The sequence below is a fragment of the Rousettus aegyptiacus genome, unplaced genomic scaffold (genome assembly GCF_014176215.1).
Source record: "Rousettus aegyptiacus isolate mRouAeg1 unplaced genomic scaffold, mRouAeg1.p scaffold_m13_p_4, whole genome shotgun sequence".
Classification (NCBI taxonomy): Eukaryota; Metazoa; Chordata; class Mammalia; order Chiroptera; family Pteropodidae; genus Rousettus; species Rousettus aegyptiacus.
In genome coordinates, this window is record NW_023416307.1 from 70070699 (window position 1) to 70089595 (window position 18897).

The 18897-nt window shown below is 33.4% G+C and overlaps 1 protein-coding gene across 1 annotated transcript in view; it reads right to left on the reverse strand.

The window, feature by feature from the left end:
* ADGRG7 (adhesion G protein-coupled receptor G7) overlaps window positions 1-18897 on the reverse strand; it is a 66958-nt gene that overhangs the window by 20540 nt on the left and 27521 nt on the right. Inside the window, exons 9-13 of the mRNA XM_036219645.1 lie at window positions 10056-10219; window positions 9574-9729; window positions 6761-6873; window positions 1439-1773; window positions 180-276 (exon numbers count right to left, since the gene is read on the reverse strand). Of these exons, the coding sequence (XP_036075538.1) occupies window positions 180-276; window positions 1439-1773; window positions 6761-6873; window positions 9574-9729; window positions 10056-10219 (865 nt within the window). The remainder of the gene's footprint in view (window positions 1-179; window positions 277-1438; window positions 1774-6760; window positions 6874-9573; window positions 9730-10055; window positions 10220-18897) is intronic.

An 18897-nucleotide genomic window follows, 5' to 3' on the forward strand; every position in this document is an offset into this window, starting at 1 on the left:
TCGTAGGAAATTTTCATGTCACCATATTTAAAATATAATGTGTTCTTTGAGAATTTACCCACTTATAATATGACAATTATAAAGTGAGGTGCATATGTAAAGTGACACTTGGACTCAACATCACTGAATAGTTACAGTTTATATCACAGAACTGTACATTTAAAAATATATAAACTCACATTTCCTCTTTCCGGTATTTTAAGTACCATCGTGAATCATTCTTATTGTGAGAAAAAATAATTCCCACTGTCATAGACACCACTACAGCTGGGAGACCTAGATGATAAAGAGAAGCACAGAATTAACAATTTACCCAAGACTAGAATTAATTATAAAAGACCATGAATGAATTATACATCTGACCCTTTTCTGAATGTATTGTTCTTTTCACTATAGACAATGTAAATGATCCTACAGATATAGGTCAACAGTGGGCATACTTTTTCTGGGGTTTCTTTTCCTTTTTAGTGATGGCTCTTCATACCAGTCTTATACTGATTCTTATCTCTTTGTGATTCTGGCCACAATTTCCATTCTTTACTTAAGTTTATTAGGTTGATGTTGGTTAATAAAATTGTATAGGTTTCAAGTGATGTATTCAATAATACATCATCTGTACATTGCATTGTGTGTTCACCACCCAAAGTCAAATCTCCTCTGTCACCACATATTTGATCCCCTTTACCTCCCCAGTTCTTCACTCTCCCTCTGGTAATTACTAACCATTGTCTGTGTCTATGAGTTTTTGTTTGTCTTGTTTATTTAGTGCTTTTAGTTTTATATCCCACATCTGAGTGAAATCATATGATTTTCAACTATTTCTGTCTGACTTATTTTACTCAGTCTGATATTCTTTCTTAAGATCTATCCATGTTGCCACAAATGGCAATGTTTCATCTCTTCTTATGGCTGAGTAATATTTCATTGCATATACATACCACATCTTTATCCATCAGTGGCCCTTTCGGCACAGTGGACAGTGCATCGGTCTCAAAATTTCTATCTTAAATAGCCTCATTGCTCTGTCACTTAAATAAATTGAAATTTGGGTATCACCAAAACAATTCTCCTTTGCTGGAACCCAATAAATTTTCAAATGATTTTTCTTCAAGAGTCACTCCATCTTTCTTAAAACATTTCTTTTCAAGTAACTAGAAAGTTATTTGTAGTCTAAATCTTGAATCAAATTAATAGACATGTTAAATGAAATTAACATCTTGAAGTTAGCTTATGACACATCTAGGTGAGCTGCCTTGATCCACCTGCCTCGATCACAGGAATATAAGCTACTAGGCAGAAGGCACTCTTACTAATTTCTGGATTTTCCATCTTCCCTGCCTCAAGGCCTCCTACCATTAGGCTTTCAATAGGTGTTTGTTTAAATTAAATGATTTTGACAAAATTAAATTCCTGAGTAAGTGGAGAAGCAAACACTTACCCCATCCAATTAAAGAGATAAACATAATGAAACGTTGAGGAAGAGGCTTCATGGTCCTAATCAGAAGGAAATAGAGCTGTGCAGCACTGAGTCCTGTCCAGGTGAATGTCGCTAAGAGAAAGTAGTGCAGCAAGATAGCAATCGCTGTGCATGTGGGGTTCGGGTTACTATCCAAGTCATCGTGGGGTATTATATTAGGAGTAGAACTAACATTGCTGATATTATTGTCATTCTTATTGGAGTTTTCAATTCCAAACACAAAGAGAAGGTTGAAAATCAACATTGATATGCACAGACTGACCAACACCCAGGTTATTGAGGTTTTTCTGACTTTCCTGAAAATAAATAGGTAAATATAATTAAGTAAATAAACATAATAACTGCAAAACATACACTCTAGTGAAATTGTCAGGGAGCAAAGGAATATGATTACCTAATGTAAATCCAGCTAGCTCATAGCTCAGTGGGCCAGCTGGTAAATCTACCTTCCCAAAAACACCAGAAAAGAATCCTCTGCCCTTATCTCATTTCCACAAAAAAGTGAATTAGAAAAAAACAAGTTGACACATCCTTTCTTAAAACTGTGTTCTAATCCAAGGTGATAGCTATTCTCCAAAGATGGCTCACAGTGAACTCTACTTTCTGGTATTTATGCCTGGCTTGTGACTGGTTTTAACTAACAGAATGGAGCAGAAGGCCTGGAAGCGAGGGCCAATTTATCCATTAGACACAGCAGTGCTTAGAGTCCACAATACTTTTACGGCCCACAGCAATGTTTTAACTCCTTTTAAAACCAGAAGAAAATAAAAAAGAACTTTAGGTCAAAGAAAAATTTTAGCATATAACATTAATATATTCATCTTTATACCAATGCAGTTATAAAATATTTTTATATTTTTATAATATTTATCCATTTTTAGAGAGGAAGAGCCTCACAGAGGCAAAAGTACCTAGGGCTCATGAACATCATAACAAGCTTTCTGTTTTGTGTTTCTGGGAGTTCTGATCTATACTGCAAAGTCCAGCTACTGTGCTAAAGAACCTCATGGAAATCTGCGACTATGGAGAGAGACAGCTGTTGCAGCATCCCAGCTGAGCCTGCAGACAGCTCCAACCTCAGCCACTGCCTGACTGCAGTCTCATGGGAGACCCTAAGCCAGACCAACAGAATCATCCAGCTGAACTTAGTCAAACCCTAGAATCATTAGAAATAACAAATTCTTGTTTTAAGCCACTAAATTTTAAGGCAGTTTTTAATACTTAAATAGACAGTAACTTCTCTAGATTTGCAATTACATACAAAGGCTATCTACAGAAAAGCTCTAAATAGATTTAAAAATTTTTCAAAATAGAAAGCTATTGCACCTTAGTAGATGAACCCATACGCAAATGTAGAGAAAAAGTTTCTTGAGTTTTTAAAAGATTTTATTTTAAAAATCATGTATAAAACAATAAGATGAAATATATTTTTAACTAATTTTATAATTTTATGTAATAAGTTTTAAACAAAATGGTATAAGGTTTATCTTACATTACAGTTAAAGAGTGAGGCTCCCATAAATATTTTAAATTAAGTAAAAATATTTAAAATTTGTTTCAAGGTCTATTGCTACTGATATTCTTCATAATTTGGGTAGGTCTACCTACTATACTATCACTATTCCTGTAAATGGCTTATACTCAACAAAACTTCACATGTATCTTTGCCATAAGACATTCAGAACCCTTTTACCATGGAGTATCTTCCAAGGACTAGTGTTCAAAGGACAACACGTTAGGAAATGTTTGCTGATAGTCAAATGGTCAAGATGTTCTGAATGAGCCTTTTAATGTCAAACATGTCTGAGGGCTATCCTTTCATTGGAATATATAATTCTGCATGTAGAACCAAGTGCTCTTTAAAACTGTTTTTTTCTTCTTCTTCTTCTCATATTTACCTAAGATTTTGTTGGGAAAATAGAAAAAGCCTCTTTTCATTTTGTCTGTAGTCTGTCATAGTAGTCTTCAGAAGGCAGTTAGATATAGAGAAATGAGACAGAGAGAGAGAGAGAGAGAGAGAGAGGAGTTTGCAGTGGCCCATGTGTGTGTGTTTTCAGATTGGCAGAGAATTTAAGGTTGCCCTTAATAAAGCTGATCTTACATGTGAGGTTCGATATTCCTTTTACTGTGCATATATTGTTTCTTTTAATGTTTAGAGACAGATATATCCTTAAATGCCCTCTAATGTCATATTACAGTTCTCTGTATACTATAGTATATAGACCTATATTAATAAAAGTTATAAAATGTACACTCACTATAAAAGATTCATCTAAACCCTTCTAGATTTTTCAGGCTACTAGGCCTCATGGATAACTATTTCTCTAAATTTATTATTGTGCTTAAAGTTCAAAAATTTTCAAGTGCCTCTCTATTTCTAATGTCTCAGAATCTGATGAACAAGTCTGTTTGCTGATTATATATTCTTTATGATTTTATAACAGTTCATCATGATCCTTCTCGGTCTTTGTATTTCCATATTGAATAAAAAGCTTAAAATTTAAACACAACTCCATCCATCCTCTTGACATTTTAGTTGAGATTTTATGGATAATTCAAAATTTAATGACCAGACTGCAAAAAGTACTCAAAAGAATAATAGAATCCTTTTATAAAAATAAAGTTAGTTTCTAATTTTTCTCCATTTCAAATATAAATTATAATCCATAGAATAAGCTACTGTCAAATAGTCTGGCTCTTCTATATATTACTATATTCTATGCATTATCTTAAACAAATAAAACTTTGATTTAGGATTTTAAAGTCAACATAGTTTTGTTTTTATTTTTGCTTTTGTTTCCTGATTAGTTTTTAGTGACATCTACAGCATCACAACTGTGCTAGGAAATGTGTCGATAGAAGATGCAAAAAAAAAAAAAAAAAAAAAAATCTGATGACAGTTGGAAAGAGTGAGATTTTAGGCAAAGAAACTAGTTATACTGCTACCACAGCTTATTCACATGGGATCAAATAATTGTCTACTCAAATGTAGTAATGGTAGAAATACAAATAAAAAGACAAATTATAAGAGACATTTCTTTTTGCAAGACAGAGCTGTAATTACATGGTATGTAATTTTCCTTCAAGGCACTTACCATGATTCATAGTTATATATTTTTATATATAAATAAATACACATAATATAGAATATATAATTACAAATTTATGTATTACATCTGTCTTCCCATCAAGAATGTAAATACCATGAGTGATGGGAGCTTACCTGACTTGTTCATAATTTTGTATTCAGTCCTTACATGGTGGTTGCCCCATAGTAAGCATTCAATAGAAAAATTTTAAATGAATGGCAAAAGACTCACTGAGTGCAAAAGATAAAGAAGAGGAATGGAAAATAATTCTGGCTCTTTGAACAAATGGCCGATTCTAAGTATGGGGCAGAGAAAGTGAAAGATGTGCCTTTGTCGTCTTGCTGTGCCTGAAATAAGGAAGTTTTTAAAGACAGATAGAGACACGATAAAACAAGATGAAGGGATTCCTGGTTACATTGGCGAGTACACTTTCACAAGGGAATATAGTGACTAAATATAGAAGGAATGATAGATTAGAAAATTATCATTTTCAACCACCAATATAATACTGTATTCTAGTAAAGATCATTGGAGAATGCCAAAACCGTTGAGTAAAAGTTCAGGAAAGGGATAGTCACACAGTCTCAAAGTATCACCCATGGATTACTTGTTATTTATGAAAAGACAAAATGAACCTTTACAGTGTTGAAATATGTCAGATTTCATCTTTACACAAGGAATAAAACTTAATCAATGGTACAAACTGACATCATGTACTTCTTGCTGTGTCACACAGAAAGACTTAATGATTTAGTAGTCTCATAAAAATACTTAACCTGTAACTAATTATGAGGAAAATTTCAGACAAACTCTAAGTTGCAGAATATTCTGCCTTCTTCAAAATATCTGACCTGAGCACTTCAAAAGTTTTAATGTTATGAGAGACCAAAACAACCCAAAAAAAGCAGAGGAACTATTCTAGACATGACAACTAAATAAGTTGAGAGAAAAAAGCAGCTATAATAGACATTACTGAGACAACTAGAAGAAATTTGAATATGATTGTATATTAACATGCTAACAGTATATTAATGTTAAATTTCTTGGGTTAAACTTCCTGAGCGAGGATAATGTTATTATACTATGTAGGAGAATGCCACTGTTCTTAGGTGGTACGTGCTCGAAGAATTTAGAGGTTACAGTCGTGATGTCTATAACTTACTTTCAGACTTTCAGGGAAAAAAATAGAAAAATATAGTGCAAAATATTAATAATTGGTGAATCTAGATGAAGGGTATATGAGTGTTCAGTGTTCTCTTTCAATTTTTCTGTAGGCTTTTTTAAAATAAAATTTCAGGAAAAAATTTCAAACAGCAATACCTTTAAAATAAAAAATCCTAATTCTACACATCTGAGAAAAGAGCTATGAAAAAATTTAGTAGAAAGAAAGAAAGATGAATTCATTTTGAGATATCTTGCATTTGAGAACCCAGCAGAGATGCACAACAGATATTCCTCTGCTATGGGCCAGGTATTGTGCTCAGCCCTGGGGATACAGGGATGAAAACAAAATAAAACAAACAACAGAACAACAAAATCAAAGAGGTCATTGTCCTCATCAATTTTCATGCTGATGGGGAAAACAGATAGTACACAAGTAAACTAATAAATTAAAAAGCTTACATTTACCTGTTCTTAAAAATGTAGCATGTAACAAAAAATAACAAGAGCTATACAAAATTCGATCTTAACTGAGAGGACTAAGGTGGAGAGACATTTGTGTTTATACGTAATTTTTAATTAATTTTTTTCAAACTATGGAGTTCAAACACTTCTAAAATTTTCACCATTTGGAAACTTAATTTGTTTTTTAAATTACTTTTATTTTCAAAAACTTTGCCGTTTAGCAATATTTCTTTCTTTTACAAATACAAATTGGTAATTATGGTTCTATTCAACACAAACGAACTGTGGCATTAATAAGCTACAAGATTATGTTTACTTTACATAAAAACTTGTAATTACATGGTATGTAATTTTCTTTAAGGCACTTGCCACAGTTTGTAATTATATATTTATTTGTGTGTATTTTTAGTCTCTCCAGGCCTTAGTGTCTTCTGTAAAATGAGCATGTTGAATTACATTTGATTTCCCTTCTAGTTTCAAGGAACTACATTCTGATGAGAATATACTGAGAGGAAATAATATCAGGATAGCAATTTCTCTCATGAGAAGAGCCATCTTCCCTTCTTACCTGGTGACAATCTGAAATATAATTGTGAGAACCAGACCGATAATGGATAGCGCACATCCAATGTTGGATAGCGTGTCTAGTGATTCAGGATATGTATAGCCCTCTTTGAAAGTCTGGAAAATAAGTCAAGACAAATATTTTAAATAACCATTCCTGAAGTGTCTATGAAAATCAACATCATAAAAAGTTACATTGGTCAAAATAACCAGATAGGTGCCAGATATGTATTCTTTTTTTTTCTTAACCTACCAACTTTAAAAACTTTTATTGGGGTGACATTGGTTAATAAAATTATATAAGTTCCAAGTGTACAATTCAATAATACATCATCTGTATATTGCTTTGTGTGTTCACCACCCAAAGTCAAATCTCCTTCCATCACCATATATTTGACTCTCCTTACACTTAATCTAGCTCCCCTCCTCCCCCCATTTCTCTGGTAACCACTTAACTGTTATCTGTGTCTATGAGTTTTTGTTGTTTGTCTTGTTCGTTTGTTGCTTTCAGTTTATAAAACTGTTGATATATTTTTAAAGGAAATAACCCCTTATCGCTAAGTAGTTTTACATAAAGTTGGGCTTGAGAACACTTATTTAACTAATTCAGAAAAGGAAAACATATAATATTCCTCAATGTCTAAAATCAAAGTTATTTAAATTACATCTAAATTGGCTAGAGTTGCTTCATTTTTCCATTACATTATTTTTATGTGTAACCATAATCCAAGGAGAAATTAGCATATCTAAGATAATGTCCTAAAAATAAAGTTACAGAAATATTTTAAAGGACATGGAAAGATCTTCATAAGATCCTGTCATTTTTTTAAAGGTGGTTAAATTTTTGTGTGCTATCTATCTCAATATTTTAGTGTATATCCATTAAAAAAGTATATTCTATGTGAATATGTGCTGTTAGGTCTAGAGAGGTAATAGCAGTGGTCACTGGGTGGGTGACCACTTATCTGTACTTTCTAATTTTTAATTGTTAAAATTTAAAAAGCCATAACGCTTATTTATAAAACATGAAAGCAATATAGAAACAAATTTAAAAAGCACATATTTCTCTTTACTGCCAGCTATCCCACATCCTACCCTGCCTCTTGAAAGTCTGTCTCTAGAGATGACTTTTTTATGTGCTTACAGATATTATCTGTGTCTCTTGCACAAATATATAAATAATATAATATAATGTTAAAATAATAGAATCATTCTTGAATTGCTATTTAAGACCTCATAAATATTTTTCCATATCAGTATATTTCTGTTCAGTAGATAAACCTTCGTACTTTATGCAATCATTTCATAGAAAGAAAATAAAAATAAAATAAACTTAATTTTAAATAATAATAAAACAAAAATCTCATGTTTCCTCTTATCCGCAGTATACAAAGTAGAAGACAAAAAATCATGGAATACCTAGATCTTCGGATTATAAAAATCATCTATTAACTCAGAGCCTATCTGCTCTTACTTTACATACAATTCTAAGCAGCCTTTTAAAAAATTTTTGCAACCCAAAACTAATTATAAATGTGAGTAGGTAGTCATGACGGCAGATTCAGATATTAGTGAGAAGGAATAGCTGAAAGCCTGCCCTCAAAAAAGAAAAATAATTAACTATTTAGCATATAGCTCTCTGAGCTTTCTACAACTATTCAATGATACTAATGACCTGAAGCTATCAAAAAAAAGTTAAAAGTTTATCTTCATTGTGTTCTGATTGAGAAAGCAGATCTCTGTGTAATACGAGTTAAAAAACAAACAATCAAAATTGATTAAAAAAATAAGAAAGATTTGATAATTAAAATAAGAAAACAATAGTTATCTTGAAAATTTTTTAAAGCAATGTTCTCTAATTTAATAGTCTATGTTGTACCAGTATGCTCTGATCTCTATTGGCTTCTCAAATATAGCTACATCATAGCTACTAAGGAATGAAAACATCTACTTCTCTTTGGGAAATTCATAGCATTAATAGCCTTAATAAGGGTGAGACTCCTATTCTACTGCATGTGAAAGCATTCCATCAAATATATAAACTAACATTTTTGGTTTCACCAGAATAATAGATTTCTGAAAATGGAACAAACAGAAGACCTCTTCTTAGAAGGGTCGGCCCAGAAAGAAACCTAACTATGGGAGGTGAATACACAGTATAAATATATATGCGCCTTACTGTTAAACAAAACAAAACAAAAAAGAAGAGTCAGCCCAAGAACTTTCAGAGGTGCAATACAGCTGCACACCAGAGTGAAGTGTTAATCAGTTACACAGAATACACACAAAAACTATGGGACAACTTGAATGAATTCAAGAGTTTTTCCTCTTACATCTGCTAGCATAAACAGTAACTGATTACAGTGGAAAGCAATCAGTGTGAGATGATTACAATGGAAAAACTTTCAGTTGCTGATTTAAACTGACCACCCACATATTGAACCTGTCCCCAGCACATAGCTCTACAGTTTTGCCTCTGGCTAGAACATGCTTCAGAACATGCAAGTTAGTTAAACGGAGTCTGTCAGCCCCTCTTTTGCACATGGACTCCCTTCTCATTAAATATACAGTGCTGAACTCATCTATCCTGAGACATAACTGCAAAAAAAAAAAAAAAAAAAAAGTAAAAAAATCTCTATTCTACTTGCCTTTACCAGCACTTCCCTTTATAATCTTATCTCTTTATTCCGTTTTTTCATTTAATCTGAGTTGAGTATTATATAAATTAAACCCCAAAGTTATCTCTAGTTAGCACATACCAAAATTGTGTATAAAGAAAATTCTTGTCTGGAAAAAAATTACTGTGTACACCCTTACCATTAATACAGCAAAATTAGTGGTATGTGTGCAGCGGCAGCGTAACAATTCATTAGTGCTCCTCTCTTTGTAACAGCCATTTGTGTCCCAATCCTTCATTGAAAAATTCCAATAGACACAGGCATAGGAATGGAGTTGGAATTCTTTTGACTTATACTGTGAATTAAGAAGACAATTGCAACTGATTTTTTAATGTGTAATTGTGTAGGAAAAAAAACAAATAGGATAAGATAAGTTTATGGGAAGTCAGTTCGATGTGAACTAAGCATAATATATTCATGATAGATTGGAAAGGGAAAAAGGATATAAAATTCAAATTAGCTAGTTTTGCAGTTAGCAGTCTTACAGAAAATATGGATGGGTAGAAGGTTAAATGAATACTTTCAAACGGTTTTTCTGTGAATTTCTTTTGCCCAAACTATTTCTGTTTTTGTAATTAAGAGTTGGCAGAAATTTTAACTTTTGTTAACAGGAAAACTTACCTGTGGACGAAAGACCATTTCAACAGAAGGACTCTGATTTTTTTCATTTTTATTAATTGTGCCAGAGATAATTTTTTGACTAAAATTTGTTTTAGTTGTAAAAGTTTTCGATTGGAAAAGCTTGTTGTTTTGATATACCACAAAGCCACATGACTGGAGATTGACTGTGAGGGAAACAAACAAAAAAAAAGACATTAAAATCAATAAATGAACCCTATGATAAACAAGAAATAAAGTTCCATGTCATCGTTGAACTTCACAGCTGCTTAATATGTGAGTAAAGTGAGATTAAGTAAAGCACTTAATTGCAACACATAATTAACATGTGTAACCTGTGGTTGGTCATTCTACCCATGTTAATTTTTTTTCCCGAGGTTTAGATTCCTTACCTTGTGAATGGGAACACTAACTCCTACCTAACCCATCTCAAGGTGGTATTGCAAGGATCTCACATATAATGTAAACATCTTGCTTTCCCAACAGTGAGACATAGTTAACATGATGTGCAGGTAAGCCAAGCCCATTTGCTTCCCACTCTGATAAGACATAGGGCAAGAAAGAGCAAAGGGAAAATATTAGAGCAGTTGGGTCTACAGAAGCATTCTGTGAGGTCTGTCTTCTGTTCAAAGGGACTGAGCAGGGACCAGTCTATTAAGAAACAGAGCCAGTAAGTCAAGTCATTCGTATAAGGGACTCTTTCATTGGAGTCAGGTTCTTTTCATCATCTCTTGAACTGTTGGTCACTGCTACTTCGTGACAATCACGGGCTTTCCCAGGGCCGAGGACCATTATAATACATTTCTTCAAGACATTGGAAAAAGTGGTAGGCTATTCCTCAGAAATCCTAGAAGAACATGGCCACAGTGGTGGATTTTGTGGTGAGGCTGACTACGGCAGTGCTCAAACAGAACCACGGTAGAAATGCCTCCTAACGCTTCATACAAATGTTTGTCATATTTAAAATAACAGAAGTACCAACAATAAATATGCATTTTAACTGAATTAATTCTCTGAACTGTGTTATCTTTTACAGCAATATAAAAAAAACCCAGCCTACTCAGTCATGTGATTTGAGAGAGAGATAGACAAGGCCCGATAGCTCCCAAAATGTTCTCCATAGCAAGCTACATTGCTCTATCTTAAATCTGGATATGAAGACATTGGTTTCTAGAGTGTTTTTGTGGCACATTGACTTCACCAAATTCTTCCTCCTGGACACTAGATAACAAAGTTAACCCTAAAAAATGCAATAAGTTTTATTTTTATTTTTTTTATAAAAGAATGATATGCTTGATGTAAAATTCAAATTCCTAGAAGTATATAGATTGAAAAATGAAAGTCCCTGCTCAGCCCTCTCCTCATTCCTACATATTTTGGTCATTTATTAGAAAATCATCATTTCATCTAGATATTCATATTCATTAGAAGAAATTATATTCACCACTATCTTGTAATTTTTAAAAAATCTCTATTTCAATACTGGTGAGGAAGCATGGTGGACTGGGAGATGTCTCCAGATCTCACCCTTTGAAACAACAATAAGCTAAAGATCTAAAACTCAACCAAAAAACACCCAAACTGCACACCAGCAAGTCTGAGCACGGGATCTGCACATAAGAGCTTCCACAGGTCAGAACCCCAAGTGCTGGGCAGTGGACTGGGAAAGATAAAGAAGATGCCTCTTGCAGCTGCCAGAGCTCCCTGTAGGGGGAGGGGGAGGAGAGAAGGTGCAGTGACTTCTCTGAACACCCCTACCTGAGAATGCTGTGATCTCCACGCAGCCGGGGGAAGAACCCAGTATTAGGGGCAGAAAGCAGAGAAGCAGGAAGGTAGAGAAACAACAGTTGATTTTTACTTGCCGGGGTTGCAAAATGGAGTCTGAGTTGCAGCCCCCATCACCCCCACAACCCAGAGGGCCCCTCCCCCCATTCCCTCTGAGACCTAACACTGCAGAGCCCAGGGGCCCCTAAGCAAATGCTACCAAAACTGTCGCTAACACTGGCAGGGACTGAGAGAGGATAGCAAGCATGATTAAACACCTATAAGAGAAAAAATGGCATTATTAAGGCTTTATATAAAGTAGGGATCCAAGAGGCTTAGACGCCACCTACTGGAAACCAGGAGAAAAGCACCTTCTTTGCAACAGGCTGAAGAGAGTCCTTTATATAATAAATCTTCCTGGAAAAAAAGTAGAATACACATCCATTAATACCCAAGTGGAGAAATAGTTCATTAAACACATTGGAAACAAAGGGACAAAACATCTCAGAAAGAAAGAGAAAAATATCCAGAAAATAAGCTTACAGACATAGAAATATGTGACTTAAATGACAGAGAAACAGGATGATACTTCTGAAAAAACTCAGTGAGTTCCAAAATGAGTCATATCAACAATTTCAGGAATTAAAAAAACAACTAGATGAGCAGAATGAGTTCTTTAGCAAGGAGATAGAAACCCACGGGGTTGGGGGGAACAGAATAGAACTTCTGGAGATAAAAAAAAAACACACTGCAAGAGTTGAAAAATGAAATAGCAAGCTTGGGAAATAGAGTCAACCATATGGAGGAAAGGATCAGTGACATCAAAGACAGAAATCTAGAAATAAATAAGAAAGAAGAAGAGAGAAACCAAATAATAAAAAACAATAAAAGAGAAACACAAAAACAAGCTGATACTAGCAGGAGAGGAAACATAAGGATAATGGGCATTATCAAAGGTGAGAAAAATGAACAGAAACTAGAAAGCATTTTCAGACAAATAGTTGACTAGAATTTCCAAAATCTGAAGAATGAGATGAAGCTTGGAATTCAAGAAGTCAAAAGAACACCTAATTATCTCAACTCAAAAAGGCCTTCACCAAGACACATTGTATTAAAGTTATCAAAAATCAACAATGAAGACAGAATTCTCAGGGCAGCCAGGAAGAAGAAAATAGTAACTCATAAAAGAAAAGCCATTAGATTGTCATTGGACATCTGTGCACAAACCTTGCAAGGCAGAAAAGAGTGGAATCCAATATTCAAACTATTAAGTGAAAGAAACTACCAGCCTAGAATAATGTATCCAGCTAAGCTCTCCTTTATAGATAAATGAGAAATAAAGATCTTTCCAGACATACAAAAATTGAGGGAATTCTCCACTGTGAGGCCTGCACTACAGGAAATACTGAAAGCGGTCAGTTCACCTAAAACAAAATGACAAAAAAAAACCATAATTAGGAGTAAGGTAACTATCAGGCAAATCGAAGCAGAGGAGTGCAACCCTTACTAAGAACAAGATATTATAAGCTTAAATAATAGGAAGAGTATTGCTATATAAAGATAGTAATCAAAGTTCAGCATACATATGGGCAAATTGAGAACAATGACTGAAAAGGGGAGGATTTAAAGATCCAAATTCACAAAGGGGAATGGAGATAAGGCACACAAAGAAGAAAATGGATGACCGTATATATATTTGTAATAGTAATCACACACCAAAGATTCAGAACTGAAGTATATAACATAAAACAAGAAGGAGCAGAGGCAAAACCCACAAAAGTCATCAAAAACAAAGAAACAGAAACACAAAAACAAAGAAGCAATGAAAACAATAAGCTACCAGAAAGCAAAATATAAAATGGCTATAAGAAGACCTCATTTTTCAATAATCACCCTAAATGTAAATGGATCGAACTCACCAATAGAAAGGCACAGAGGTGCAGAATGAATCAAAAAACAAAACCCAACCATATGCTGCCTCCAGGAGATATATCTCGGTTCCAAAGACAAATATAGACTCAAAATGAAAGAGTGGAAAATGATATTTCAAGTAAATGCCATTCAGAGATAAGTGGGAGTTAGAAGTGCTAATATCAGACGAAATAGACTTCAAAATAAAAAAAAAAAAGATAAAGATACTGAGGGACACTTCATAATGATAAATGGAATCATGCACCAAGAAGATATAACACTTATTACTATCTACGCTCCCAGTCAGGAAGTCCTGAAATATGTAAAACAATTACTAACAGAACTAAAGGGAGAAACAGACCAAAACACTATCGTAGTAGGAGACCTAAATAAATAACCTACAGTCAGATATGGACAGATCATCCAAACAGAAAATCAGTAAGGAAATAACATTCTTAAAAGACACATTAGACCAACTGGACATAATTGACATTTACAGAGCCTTCCACCCCGAAACAGCTGCTTATACATTCTTCTCTAGTCCACATGAAACATTCTCAAGAATCGACCACATGCTGGGACACAGAGATAGCCTCAACAAATATAAGAGGGTTGAAATCATACCGACCATATTCTCTGATCATAATGCTTTAAAACTAGAGATCAATTGTAAAAACAAAGTGGAAAGAACCACAAATACATGGAGATTAAACAATATACAATTGAAGAATAACTGGGTCACAGAAGAAATAGAAAGAGAGATCAAAAGATACATAGATAGGAATGATAATAATAGTACGACATATCAAAACTTTTGGGACACAGCAAAAGCAGTCATAAGAGGAAAGTTCATATCATTATAGGCCAATCTCCAAAAACTGGAATGAGCCCAAACAACCTAACGCTTCATCTTAAAAAACTAGAAAAGGAAGAACAAATGAAGCCTAAAGTCAGCAGAAGGAAAGAAATCATCAAAAGTAGAGCAGAAATAAATGAAAAAAAAAGAAAAGAAAAAAGAAAAATGAAATCAACAAAGAGCTGTTTCTTTGAGAAGATTAATAAAATTAACAAACCCCTAGCTAGACTTACTAAAGAAAAAAAAGAAAGGACACAAATTAAAAAAATCAGGAATGAAAGAGGGGAAATTACAACAGACACTACAAAAATACAAAGAATTACACAAGGATACTATGAAAAAGTATATAACACCAAATTTAATAATCTAGAAGAAATGGATTAGTACTTAGGAAAATACAACCTTCCCATATTGAATCAAGAAGAACTGGAAAATCTTAATAGACTGATCAACAGTGTGGAAATTGAAACAATCATCAAAAACCTACTAAAAAGTAAAAGTCCAGGACCAGATGAATTGACCAGTAAATTATACCAAATATTCAAAGAAGATTTAATACCTATTCTCCTCGAACTCTTCCAAAAAAATCGAAGAGGAGGCAATACTTTCCAACTCATTTTATAAGGCCAATATTACTCTGATACCAAAACCTGGTAAAGATAACACACAAAAAAGGAAACTACAGACCAATATCTCTCATGAACACAAATGCAAAAATCCTAAATAAGATAGTTGCAAACCGAATATAGCAACATGTTAAAAAGATTATACACCAGGATCAAGTGGGCTTCATCCCAAAGGCAAAAGGATGGTTCGACACATGCAAATCAACTAATGTGATACACCACATAAATAAATTAAAAAATAAGAATCATATGATCATATCAATAGATGCAGAAAAAGCCTTCGACAAGATATAGCATCCATTTATGATCAAAACACTTAACAAAATTGATATAGAAGGAGAGTACCTTAATATAAAAAAGGCAATCTATGGCTAACCCTCAGCCAACATTATACTTAATAGTGAAAATATAAACTCCTTCCCTTTAAGATCAAGAACAAGGCAAGGCTGTCCACTATCGCCATTGTTATTCAATATAACGTTGTAAGTCCTAGCATGTGCAATCAGGCAAGAAAGAGATACAAAAGGCATCCAAATTGGAAATAAAGAAGTTCAATTGTCACTATTTGGAGAAGACATGATTCTCTATAAACCCTAAGGATTCCACAAGAACACTACTAGAAACAATAAACAAATACATAAAGTTTCTTGATACAAAATCAATGTTCAAAAATGCATAGCGCTCCTATATTCTAATAATGAAGTGTTAGAAAAAGAAGTGGAAAAAATAATTCTTTTTGCAATTGCAACAAAAAGAATAAAATACCTAGGAATAAATCTAATGAAACATGTTAAGGACTTATATAATGAAAACGACAAGATTCTATTAAAAGAATCGAAGAAGATACAACGAAGTGGAAAGATATTCCATGCTCTTGGATTGGAAGAATCAATATAGTCAAAATGACCATATTATCTAAAGCATTATACAGATTTAATGCAATCGCCATCAAAATCCTATCGCCATTTTTAAAAAATAGAACAAAAATCATCAGATTTGTATGGAAGCACAAAAGACTCCAAACTGCCAAAGCCATCCTGAGAAAAAAGAATGAGGTGGGAGGCATCACTCTGCCTGACTTCAAATTATACTACAAAGTGATAGTAATCAAAATGGCATGGTACTGGCAACAAACCAGACACACAAACCATGGAACAGAATTGAGAGTCCAGAAGTAAACCTATATTTATATGGGCAAATAATTTTGAACAAAAAAGCCAAAAACATACAGTGGAGAAAGAAAAGCCTCTTCAATAAATGGTGCAGGGAAAACTGGAAAGCCACCTGCAAAACAATGAAACTAGACTGTTATCTACCATCACACACCAAAATTAGCTCAAAATGGATTAAGGACCTCAGTATAAGACCTGAAACAATAAAATGCACAGAAGAAAACATAGGAACTAAACTCAAGGACCTTGGACTTAAAGAGGATTTTATGAATTTGATCTCAAAAGCAAGGGAAGTAAAAGCAAGGGAAGTAAAATTAATGAATGGGACTACATCAAACTTAAAAGCTTCTGCTCAGCAAAAGAAATTGTCAACAAGGTAATGAGACAACCATCGGAATGGGAAAACATTGCAAACAACACCTCTGGTAAGGGCCCAATATTCAAAATATACAAAGAACTCATACGACTCAATAACAACAAAAAAACATAGGATCCAATTAAAAAATGAGCAGAGGACCTGAATAGACACTTCTCCCCAGAGGACATATAAATGGCCAACATATATGAAAAGATGCTCAATTTCGCTAGCTATTAGAGAAATGTAAATCAAAACCACAAAGAGATACCATCTCACAACTGTTAGAATAGCTACAATCAACAGGACAAGGAATAACAAATGTTGGAGAGAATGCAGAGAAAAGGAACCCTTATACACTGCTGGTGGGACTGTGAATTGGTACGGCCGCTATGGGAAACAGTATGGAAGTTCCTCAAAAAGCTAAGAATTGATCCATATAATTCAGCAAACCCCTCTACTGGGTATTTACCCCAAAGACTTGAAAATCTATATCTGAAAAGATATTTGCACACTGATGTTGATAGCAGCATTATTTGCAGTGGCCAAGACATAGAAGCAACTGAAGTGTCCTATAATGGATAATTGGCTAAAGAAGCTGTGGTACATATATACAATGGAATATTACTCAGCCATGTGAAGAGATGAAATACTGCCATTTGCGACAACGTGGATGGACCTCGAGATAATCATGCTAAGTGAAATAAGCCAGACTGAAAAACTTGAAAATCACATGATATCATTTATATGTGGGATATAAACCTAAAAGCAACAAATGAACAGGACAAACAGAGACTCATGGACATGGACTATAGGCTAGTGTTTACCAAAGGGAAGGTGGTGGGGAGAAGGGGGTTGGTAGATGGGGTAAAGGAGATCAAATATGTGGTGAAAGAAAGAAATTTCACAATGGGAGGTGAACACACAGGGTAAACATATATATGCCTTATTGTTAAAGTATACAACTAAAATTTATTGAATTTCTTTTACTAATATCACTATAAATAAATAAATAACACATTTTAAAAATCTCTCTATTTCTAGATATATTTCTTTTATGTCCCTTTATTGATAGTCATTCTGTCCTTTTCTTGATCAAATTTGTCAGAAGTTTGTATATTTCTTTAGTCTTTCTAAAGAATAAATTTTCATTTTGTTGATTAGCATTTGTTAATCTCTATTTTTATTAATTTCTACACTTATATTTATCAATCCCTTCCTTCTAGCTTCCTTTACATTTATTTTATTTTATTTTATGCTTCTTTTGCTGAACATTCAGTTTATTTTTTAACAATTTCTTTTATTTTCTAATAAATTTATTAAGGATGGACATTTTTCTTTAAATACCACTTTGTCCACATTCCACCAGTTTTGCTGTGACATTTTTATTGCCATTAATTTTTAAATTACTTGTAATCAGCATTTTAATTTCCTTTTTAACATGGTGCTTTAAAATTTCTAATTGCATAAAATTTTGGCTATTCTCTCATGGCACATTTCTAGTTTAATTGCATGATGGTCAATAACTATGTCCCATGTGACTTTTGCTTTACAAAATGTATAAGCTTTTTTATGTGGCCTAACAAATAGTCAATTTTTAAAGCCCCCCCATTGATACTTAAAAAGAATTTTTATTCTGTTCGATGTCTACAAACAAAATTACACACACATACAAATGCATATAAAGGTCAAGTTTATTAATTAATTTTTGTCTACTTGATCTTCAATTTCTGGGATATTTGTTCTAACACCTCTTTCCATAAATGTGGTTTAGTCAATGTACCCCTGTATTTCCAATAATTTTTTGCTTATACATTTTAATGTCTTCTTAAGGAAACAAAAAATTAAAATATAGGTAGTTTTGGAGGCTTTTTAAAAATCAATACAAAAATATGTCCCTTTCAGTCCAATCTGAGTTTTTGTCTCTAGACAGTTTTTTAAAAGTCTTTTGACTACATTGATGGTTTATATGGCATAAGAAATTAGTTTCCTATCTTTCACCAAATACAAACATAAATTCTAGGTACACTGAAGACCTAAAAGTAAACACAAACACTAAAAATTTCAGAAGAAAATAGAAGGGACTATCATTACGACTTTAACATAGAGAAAGATTTCTTTTAAAAAGTGCCAGTTACAGAGGAAAAGATTTATACATTGA